Raw genomic sequence first — 11,643 nt, forward strand, 5'->3', positions numbered from 1 at the left:
CGTATATTTTTGACAATGTTAATGTAGCTTTCTAACAATAATGTAGAGTAAGCGTTGTGCTAACGCAACACAAAAGAAAAAAAAGGGTTAAGGTTACAATATTTTAAAAAAAAAATGAAATGAATATATTACAAAGGTTTTAAATAACAAAAACTTTACAAAATGCGTCAACTATTGACACACTTACGACTCTACAGACCTTAGTTCAAATTATGTTTAGAAAACGCTCGAGTGGCGATGTGGAAGGGGATTATATTTCTGTCATTTCGTTCGAGGAGAATTCTTTTTTTCTATCTCCTGTGTGGTCTACTTTTAAGAAGCGAAAACTAAGCTAATGACAGTAGAAAAGATTTAGGAATGCTTAAAATGTTCATGTTTCTTTTACTACAGATCATTTTCATATTACTTTTTACACGAATTTTCTAGATCTACCGCTGATCGTGTCTGTGACATATGTTTCTTTAAGAATGTTCTCAAGCGACTGTTACTTTCTCGGCTGCCGTAGGCCTATATAATAGAGGAGAGCATGGCGATAGGTCAAAAATAAGACCTCTCAAGATTTTTACATTTTTGGACTCAGGCACCTTGAAATATCGCGAAATACAAAAGAGTCCGGATGTTTTTTCTGTATGAATCGATGTTAGTGTATGTATGTGTATGGCACGATTTTGTTCATCCTCTTTGACGTTTAATAGCTCTTGTGCCTTTTGTGGAAAATTTTCGAAATTTTGCAAGGAGGTTTGTGTATGAGGGGATTAAAGCTATCGAATTTTGATGGTTTAAGGGGTGGGGAGATAGAGGGAGTCTCGTGTCATATCTCAAGTAGGGTCGGACTTAGCCTAATGAAGATTTTATTCGTTATTACATTTACAATTTTTTTTAAAATAAAATTTATTTCTACCCCCAAAATTAAGCTTTTTATCATTTTATAATAATTAATTATATAAAAATTATTTTAAAATAAATTATCATAACAGATGGCACTACATACGATTTTAAATGTTTTTGCCGGAAAGTTAGGCAACTCTTTGCTGGATTTTTTTTTTTTTTTTTTTTTTTGAAAGAGAAACAATTAATATATAGTACAACCAAGTATTTTTTGTACATGATTCCTCTTCCACTACTAATAATAAATATTTAAAATTTTATGTTGAACTAAAGATATGTCGATTTAAAATACAGTATATAAAAATTAATTAATAAAATAATTTGCAAATATTAACAGTGTGTTAATGATGTTTTAAGTATTAATATTTTCTCAAAAATCGATTTCGTCATTTCATTTTAAATTATCAAAATTAATTTATAAAATATACAAGGTCGAAATAATTTAATATAGGCTAACTTTAGATGGGATTAGATGGGACCTTTTTCACTAAAATTAATTGAATAAAACACAAAATATATCAGAAATATAATTTTGTTAAATAACATTTTATTATAATATATACATTTAAAATCAGAGCATTATGTTTTGAATATATTTATAAAATTAAAAATATTAATTTCATATACGAACAAAGTGCTAAGAAGTTGAATAGAAATTTTCATTCGAATGGATGTTAAAAATTTATTTTTCTAATTTTTTAAAATATATTTTTGTATTAAATGATTATGATTATTTAATATTTCAAATATTAATTTATTACATCAAGTCTTCAATGCAGATCTAACATATCTGTGCTCTTCTTTATATTCCTTGATATTTTTGGCTAAACAAAATACTACTTCTCGATCACAGGCACATGTTGCTCGATTGCAAGAATTAGTGTCTTCAATTGCTAAATAAAAAAAGTAAAAGTAGATTTAATTTCTAATAATATAAGTAATAATAAAGAAATAAATAGTCATTAATTTTCATTAGCCATTTTAGTATATTCAAATTATACAAAAATAATTTGAAATTTATACTTGAATAAAAACAAAGTTGTGTAAAAAGATTGTTCGGATTTTTGAAAAAGATCGTGTCTAAAAATATAATTTTGTAATCTAAAAACAGAATATGTTTACAAAAAATACCTCAATCAAACTACTGTTCTGCCTGTTTATAGACATTAGTTATTATAAACAACGTCATAAAAATGTACGCTTAATCAAAATCCAAAAGAGCTTATTATACAATCTCATACCTTAAATCATCATTTAAGAATCACTTAAATTCTTCAATTAGGAATTAAAAAAAATAAACATCTAAATTCTGACTTGTAGGATAAATTTAGCCTTAACTATTAAGAAGAATAAGTAAAATAATCTTTATAAATTAATTTTTTTTTTAATAATATCAATAGAAGCTGTTTTAACAATATATTAGTATTACACTTGTTTTAGTTAAAATTTTCAATGGCCAATGGTCAGTCGGGATTGACTGCCTCGAATAGGTCGATTCAGAAATTTTCATACATCGAGAATCATCTTTCACTAATCGGCCATATCTATTGTGAGATTGACCTAATCTACTATAAGCATGAAAAATGGCTGTGTTAGTATTAAATATGTTTTAAAATTTTAAAAATGTTTTTATATTTTAAATTTACTCGTAGACAAAGAAAAACTTACAGCAAGAAATTTTTCCTCCTGAGCTGTTCCATTTATAATTTGCGACGTAGAGATTGAAAATGGAATTGCATTCTTTTCCGAGTTTATCTATGTAACAAAGATCGTGACGACGACAACAACTATTGAAAAATTAAAAAGTATATATATTTGAAATAAATGTAAAAGTAATGAAAACATTACTAAAAATAACAACAACATTTATCAATAATTTGTAAATGTTCTGATATAATCTACCATTAGAGAAAAAAAAAATTTACAAATTTGAAGGAGAGATTTAATAATCATTCCGATTTAAATCTTACTGTGAAAACTAACATAATAAATAATTTTTATTTTATATTATGCAAATATATAATAAAACGATAATTATAACTTTAAACAATGATTTAAAGTAATATCTTTATCATTGCACGATAAAAATATTACTATAACTGTAAAGGATTAAATGCATATATGTTTATAATTTCTCTAAAATAGCAAAATTGTTTTATTGTAATGAAATAAATTCAATAAATTTAGAAAAATATCTACAATTTCTATTTTTAAATACTGAATAAGAAATTACATCATGTTACATGATAATGAAATTAATAAGTTTTTATTTAATAAAACTTTACAGCAGTATAGAGCATAATCCATTAAACATACCCTGAGTTAGATACAATTTATATTAATATTATATTGGGTAAGGCAGATAATAATAATAATAAAATTTCAAAATTTTTAGTTTACATTTTCTAAGTTAATTCACTAATATAATGATATCGAAAAATCTGTGTCTAAACTTTTTAAATTTTGAAGTATGTTTGCGAAACTTTAAAGGCATAAAAAAAACCTCATCCGTTGCCATAGGCGGCTAAAACATTGCTATGGTTCCGGAGAAGAGTATAAATTATTAATTTAAATTTTTATGAGAGAAGTTTAAGAATTCTTACCATTTAAAAGAAATTATTTTAAAATCATTACTTTAAATAAAAAGAATTAAATTTAAAAATTATTTATTATTGAATGATAAGTTAATGTTTACTTCAGATAGCAAAAATCCAAAACACAGGCTTAAAATAAAACGTATTTAAAAAGTAAATATTGTTTTAATGAATAAATGGAAATTATGTACTGATTGAAAAACTATTAGCTATAATAGGTTAGAATTTTTTAAAATTAATTTGTTAATTTTTATATTCATATACTGTAAAAATAAAACAAACATTAGTTATTTATTTTTGAAAAAAAAAACTGGCATTAATTAATATATTATTCGGTTATGTTACCTATGGATCCAAGATGGCGGCGCTTCCAGTAATCTCGAAACAGAGTCGTAAACAAGAACTGACCATTAACTTTGGAATCGGTATGATCCGATATTGTGGACATTAAAATGATTTTATATTTACTTTTCTTCAATTAAGCTTAACATTTATTATTATTACTACTATTACTATAATGGTGTTGGTGGAATGTATCTCACAAGGCATATGTACTAGTGCCTAGTGATCAAGTCAAGACATAACTACAAAAATCAAATGTTCTTTTTACATGCTGTTTGTGTATGTATCTGCGTTTAAGAATTTCCTGACTATGTGGCATTTGTTTAGTATGGCAGTCTTCTGCAGCCATGCTCTGAAAAATTTATTTGTGTTCTTGGGTTTATAACAGTTAATGTTTGTGTGCAATTTTCATAAATGACATTATCATCATCGGTAACGCATCAAATTTCTAAATCGGAATATTTTGTCAGTAATGATGCCATCAGAGTCTATACTAATATAAATAGCAATTCATAAATGATGTAGCTGAATAATGTACAACTAGAAATTAAAAAAATAGTTCTCAATTCTCTTAATTTTATGAAATCTATTACGATAAACGTTAAAACAACAAAGAAAATTAATTTAAAATGAATATGAAAAGTAATTCTATTTAAATAAATGCGTTTTTATAAAAAAAAATTCCAAATAACATACGAAAAAAGAGTATCTATAGTGACGTGTTACATTATATTTTCTGCGTATTTTTACTTTTCCGGCTGTTATATATATCAGAGGAAAAGTATGGCAAAAGGTCAAAAAATGACCCTCCTCAGATTCTTTACATTTTTGGACTCAGGGGGCCTTGAAGTGTTGAGAAATACAGAAACATTCGGAGGTTTTTTCTGTATGTGTAGATGTTAGTGTGTGTAGAAGATACGATTTTATTCATTCACTTTCAAGCTTAATAACTCCTGTGTCTTTTGTCGAAAATTTCTGAAATTTTGCAAGGAGGTTTGTATATTATGGAATTGATGCTGTTTAAATTTTGGTGGTTAAAGGTCAAGGGAGTGGAGAAATAAAGAGGAGTTATGTGTCGTATCTCTAGTGGCATCGGACTTAATGAAAACTCTTCATTAGCATTTACATTTTTATTTTAATAAAATGCATCTATACTCTCAAAATTATACTTTTTTCATTTTATAATAATTAAAAATATAAACAGTTTTTAAAATAAAATATCATAACAGATGACGCCACACACCTAATTTTAAATGTTGTCGGAAAAGTTAAGTAACTCGTTGTTGGATTTCTTTTTAATATTCAAATTACTTATTTTTATATCAATATAATTTATTCCAAATAATTGCTGTAACACTTAATAAAACTGTAAATAAAGTTAATAAATCATTTCTACAGGTTAATTACATCATTAGTAGGACACATTAATATAGAATATTAATATAATCAATAATGAAAATAAATCGATTTACGTCATTTATGAACGTAAAACGTTCATAAATAACGAATTGTTCAATAAGGAATGTAATCTCCTTAGTTGTATGCAATAAATCCTTGCTAATCCCGATATCTTTCTAGAGATATATCTTACTCTACATCAAGTAAAGATTTATATCATATTTCAGAAGAATTTACAAAATTATCCACATTTCTTAAGCCAATTTTAAAATTATTGTAAATAAGAAAATAAGTGACTGTTATTAGGACAAATTTTTATTCTAATTATTAGAAAGGGACAAAGGTTAATAACTATTGATAAATTTCATCCAAGTTTTCCTTTTTAATTTTCATATACAAAAACAAATAAGGGCGTATACATACATATATACATTAAGAATCTGAAAAACATAATTACGTCTTTGATATATAACCTAACATTTTATATCTGATATGATCGAAAAATTATATTTATTTTTTTCTTTTCAGGTAATCTGTAAAGAAAGCGAATAAAATCAGATTATTACTAAAGCTTTTAATATAGATATTTCGCAACGAATGAATCAAATAAGGAAAAATTCTATTGAAGTAAGAAAAAATATGGAATAACTTTTTGGGATTTTTGCTTTGTGTTCCTAGAAAAACGCATACAAATTTTTCATCGTCATTTCTGGAAACCGTATGTGAAGGTCGACCGCCAATGGCGGAAAGCTGTTTCGGGTAATATAGAAAGGTAATATAAAAATAAAATAAAACCATATTTTTGAAACATGGACATTTTAATCAAGAGACTAAAACAAATATTCTATAATGCAATATCACAAGTAAAGTGTACCAAACAACAAATGAGATGATAAAATATAGTGGTCAACAAAAAATAAACGTATATATATATATATATAAAGCGCTTGAAATATAACCCAAGTTTCTCAATTTATGATTTTTCCAGAAGGATAATAATCAAATAAAAGATAGAATTATAACAAATGCTTCGAGATCAGTCGAGTTAGCGACTGTCTTGTCGTTTGATATTTTATTAGAAGTGAATGAGCATCAATCATCATAATTCAATATCTAATACCTGTTACGACTTTTCGTTATTTTTATTCTAGAAAATAATCTAAAATTTAAATTAATGTAATATTTTCATTTAATTTTATCATACGCTTGATATGCATCAAATCCTTTATATTTGATATTTAATTACTCTTTCTTTGATTTTCGCTACATGAACTATATCTGAACATTCATTTGGCAATAGTGTATTTAAGTTTTTTTTTTATTTAGAATGAAAAAGTTTAAATTATTCTGAGATTTCATTTTTTCAAGTAAAATTTTAACTTTTATTTAATATTTAAGTATATCTCTTTTTTCATACTACGCACTAAGAAACACATTACCTAAATAGAGTGGACGAAAGATTTTAAAAAGCTTAACGTATTCTTTGTTTATAAATTCTTTACAGTTAAAGGAAAATCCGATTCATTTCAATTAAAGAAAATACACAGATTTTAGGTACTATAGATTGTTTGTAAAGATATGGAATCTCGTACAATGTACTTAGTTACTTGAATTATCTAAATACAATACTTGTTTAATATACTTCTGATTAAGAAATTTAAAATTGTTTAAATATCATTTAGTTCAGTGATCCTCAACCCAAAATATATCGCGGACCGGCGAATTTTTCAAATGTTTACAGAGACGATAAAAAAAAACAATAAATTCAGTACATACTTTTATATAGAAATTCATTATCAAAATAAATACAGTAAGGGAACAAAATAAAAAATAGAATTTTGTAAATAAATAAATAAGGCAAATGAAGTAATGAGAAGACTTAGATCGGAACTAGCAACAAACCATATCTTTACTCGATCAATAAACATATTTATTTTTTCTAAAATGTTTATTTCCATCAACACTTTTCTTACGATTACATCAAACAATTTCATTGAATTGTAATTTTTGTAGTTTCAATTATTAAAAACACTGACCAGTTAACACTTTCGGTTACCATTAAAATCAATTATATATTAATATATATATATATACAATACACGTATCAATAAAACATTTTGAGAAAGTTGAAAATTTTCATTTATTTACCATTCAATAAAAGTTTATAAGTAATAATTCAAATGTGTTAAGCACGAAACATACTTCCAGCTTAACTTAAACTTACTCATTTGACCACACCTTTATTAAAAATAGAAATACGTGATAGTATTTAAAATGAACTTGGCAATTTTACACTAACTAAATTTAGCATTCATTTCGTTAATCTAAATGAGACATTTTAAAATTATGGGAAAGAAATTTGTACGAATCTAAATAGAAATCTTAAATTTGAGAAAGATTCCTGTAATGAATTTATTAAATTTCTTTCTTATTAGAAAATCTATTTATTATTTAAACAAGTGAGCATATTGATTGATGGTTTTAATGGTACCCGTTTTATATTATTTTGATCACTTACTCGTCAATAGCATCTAAAGCTTTTCCACTGCCTCCAATCCCGCACCAATTACCATAGGGAACGAAATCCGTTCCGTTTCTTCCTGTTGTGATTTTAACCATTTCTGCTAGATCAATGAGACTTCTTTCTTTTCTTCCCAAACTTCGAAATTCTAGAACAAAAAAGAAATTAATATTTATTCATAATTATAAAAAAATAGAGCAATTTATTAAAATTTCATTTGGTTAATGTTACCTTAGGTAGCCAAGATGGCGGCTCGTCTCTAATTCCAGCAAGGAAACAGTGGGACGCACGTTCTAACCTAACCTAGCCTAACCTATTCTAATAATTTGGTTGCTAATAATTATGGTAATTTATTAGAATAGGTTAGGTTAGAACGTGCGTCCCACTGTTTCCTTGCTGGAATTAGAGACGAGCCGCCATCTTGGCTACCTAAGGTAACATTAACCTTTCATTTTAAATGCTTTATTATTTGTATTACTTTACATTAAATGAATTAATCATATTACTGTACTTTTATAATTAAATTACAAATTCAACATCTCAAATTATGTATCAAATTTCAGTAAATATTTAATAATAACTAACAATTTTCCATCATTACCATGATTAAGATTCTATATAAATTTATCGTATATTTAACAAATTTCAAGAACGAATTAAAATTAAATTAGTAATATTAGAGATAAAAATATTATTATGTCAAGAACGAATACATTCTTGAAGGAGGAAACAATTTCCTGTAATTAGTCATAAGACCTTTAACGTAAATTCTTTTTATTTATTTATTTATTGATTTATTTAAAGAAATCTAATCGTTCGGGTCAAATACGAAATAGGAAATTGTATTTCTTTAGTTTATAATTTAGTTATAAAACAAAATATCTCGTAAGTTTCTTCACCTCGTGGCTATTTTTCCACAAATAACATCGGAGTGTTGCCAAAATATTATTTTTATTAGATATCTTATCTTAAAAATGTTTAACCGCATTGATATTAACGTATTTCACAATCATTTTGACTTTTATATATATGCCTTTATGTGTATAAAACTCAAATAACTCTATTTATTGTATGTAAATTTAATATTTGCAAAATTTTTATCTTGGTAATTAAGATTTAGGATAAGTTACAAAAAATCAATTTTAATTAATTAAAATATATAATATTAAATGTAGATATTTTTAAATAGCATTTTAATCTTTCGTAATGTCATATTCAGGTCAATTAAATTCCGCTGGTACATTTAAAAAACTGGTATTTTATTATCATTATTTTAGTATAAAATAAAATAGAAAAATGGAATAAAAGTCTGAAAAACTCTAGTTTACATTAATATAACAAAATTAAAATACAGTACATCACTTTTGTTATATTAAAGCAACAGGAAAAAATTTAGTTATCAACACAAAATTAGAAAATTAAAATAAAAATAAATTAGAAGACTTTTAAACTAATATTTATAAAAATTAAATTCTTTAAATTAGATTTGAAAATTAATTTTTTTTAAATAAAAAAAAACAATTTTTAATTACATAGTCAAACTATTAAATAATCAAAAATTAATTTTTTATTACACGTTTTAGTGTATTAAAACGATGAATCGAGATTCAATAAGTTCCTTTCGGAAATGGTAATTTTCTTATAATAAAAATATTTGTCAAATGTTTTATTAATTTACTAATAAACAAAAATTCAGCAACATAAAATTACATTTTTAATCTAAACGTATATAAGAATAATTTTTGCATCGAAATCCAACACACTAAAACAAATTATCGTAACAATCACTTGATCTAATTTTTATGAATCCTTGAGTCGACAAAAGCTAATTTTATTTCGAATGGATTGCTGACCTGAAATTTAAGTCTAGACCAAAAATTCAATCTTACAAGAACACTGAGAAAAAAACCTAATGTTTCTAGATTTATAGAAAATGTCGTAAATTACTTTTATGTTATCATTTATAAGCATTTATATTTTACGTTTTCTTTATATATAATTGAGTACATAATTAAAAATCCATAATCTAGTAATGTAGCAATAAAGTAGTTAGATTTTCAAGAGAAATCTAGAACTTTTCCTTTGAAATAATACGTCATTGCAATGTTTAGATATTCTGTGAATAGATATTAATCTATTGATATTATTCAGTATATTAAAAGTAATTGGGGAATTAAAGCTTTTCTTATAAAATGCGCAATAAATTTATAAAATGGATGTATTTAGAATATAAAAAATTTCATTTATGAGTAATTACAAATCAATAACAAAATTAAATAATAAATATTTTTATTACAATACTCAACGTACAATTTCAAACAAGTGATTATAATGCGTTAAATTTATTGTAATTAGATGTTGATTAGTAGAAGGAATACTTTTTGTAATTGTTAATTTAATATTTTTTATAATAATAATAATATTATTATTATAAAAAATTTAATATTTATATTTAAATAGAATCTTGAATTTTAACATAACCTTTACGAAATTCGAATTTACAGAGATAAAAATTTAAATAAACTGTGTTTACATAAAAAATGAAATGAAATGTATTTACATATATAATAATTATATTCTTTAATTTTTATAAATATATTTAAATTATTAATACAATAATTTAAAATAAAATAATATAATATATTTAAATATTTTTACTTTAAAATTTTAGTAATCAATATATTTTCATATTTTCGATTTCTTCTTTACATCATTGATTGACAATAGGAATAGTAAATTTATCCTGTAAAATCATTTTAAAACAATAAAATCACGTCTAGCGTAACTTATCGTAAAATCTTTTTAAAAAGCGCTAATGTATGTATTGTTTTTTTTATTTAATAATAAACTTTCCTACTTTTTATAAAAGAAAAAGATTTAGGCCACCCAAATTCACTCTTATTTAAAAGTTCAACATAGAATACTTTGCAAATTTAATCACAAAATTTTATTATTGAAATATTTTATATTAAATTTTAATAATTACTGTAAACTGTAGAATTTTTGAAATAATTGAATAATTTTGAAATTGTATAATAATTATTTTGATATATGTATTAATCTAATTACTATAATATTCTACTCATACAGATGTTACATTATAAAATTTTCACATGTTAATACGCAACTTTAGAAGTTCAAATCGGATGAGTTTTTAAAAACAAAACAAAAAAAAACGAAAAAAAAACGTTCTTACCGCATATCTGATGACAAGTGGACAGAAGAAGCACCACTAAAATGAAATTTTTTATAATGGATAGCATTGTTCCAACCTGACTTGTGAGGATTATCGTCCTTGGAAAATCTTTAAATTCGAGTAGTTGTTTTCTAATAAAAAGTTGGCACGATATCTAAACTCTGTTCGAAAGGGTAAGTGGATTGCGCCTATCGCTCCTGCGCAAACTGTTAAACCGGTTGAAGGAACACAAATGATTATTATATATTACAGAATAACATTAATTCACGTGGTAAAACGTAATGAAACATGAAACGTTAATATGTCAATTATTTGAGGACGTGACATAGTGTTTTTTTGCATTGTTGTAATTAGAATTTCAATTATTTGTTAGAAACTTATTGAAAATCATATCATAAAACCACTAAGTGGCTCCATCTGTTGCGCTAATCATGTGTATTGCAAATAGATTGTTTATCTATGTAAACAATTTGATCTCTTATGCTATAAGTGGGTTCAAAATTCAGGTAAATTTTAAAATTAATCAAAATTTCATGAATTATATGTCAAAAATTTTGATGTATTATTACAAATTGTTCTAATTTTTTTTTTTTTGTTAAAGACAAATAGTAATATGTAAAAAGTTAAAGGAAGTAATAAATATCAATTTAAAAGGTTTTTCTCTATTCTACTTACAATTTATAATTTATAATATATGCATAATT

The 11,643-nt window shown here is 24.4% G+C and overlaps 1 protein-coding gene across 1 annotated transcript; it reads right to left on the reverse strand.

The window, feature by feature from the left end:
- Window positions 1-1,418: 1,418 nt before the first annotated feature.
- On the reverse strand, window positions 1,419-11,123 carry LOC136983724 (phospholipase A2, membrane associated-like). The gene is made up of 4 exons (XM_067280550.1): window positions 10,940-11,123; window positions 7,741-7,891; window positions 2,557-2,675; window positions 1,419-1,781 (listed from the first exon to the last, which is right to left on the reverse strand). Exons 1-4 carry the CDS (start codon window positions 11,004-11,006, stop codon window positions 1,651-1,653), a joined length of 468 nt encoding a protein of 155 aa, XP_067136651.1. The 5' UTR covers window positions 11,007-11,123; the 3' UTR covers window positions 1,419-1,650.
- Between the last annotated feature and the right edge of the window lie 520 nt (window positions 11,124-11,643).

This window comes from Centruroides vittatus, unplaced genomic scaffold (genome assembly GCF_030686945.1).
Source record: "Centruroides vittatus isolate TY-2023 unplaced genomic scaffold, ASM3068694v2 contig_885, whole genome shotgun sequence".
NCBI classification, from domain to species: Eukaryota; Metazoa; Arthropoda; class Arachnida; order Scorpiones; family Buthidae; genus Centruroides; species Centruroides vittatus.

Bases quoted from the DNA above. Each gene is read 5' to 3' on its own strand.
- LOC136983724 (XM_067280550.1), bottom strand. From the start codon at position 11,006: ATGCTATCCATTATAAAAAATTTCATTTTAGTGGTGCTTCTTCTGTCC. The intron at 2,676-7,740 runs GTAAGTGATCAA...ATTTTTCAATAG, and splicing joins GCTTTAGATGCTATTGACGA to TTGTTGTCGTCGTCACGATC. The intron at 1,782-2,556 runs GTAAGTTTTTCT...TTTTTTATTTAG, and splicing joins AGGAGGAAAAATTTCTTGCT to CAATTGAAGACACTAATTCT.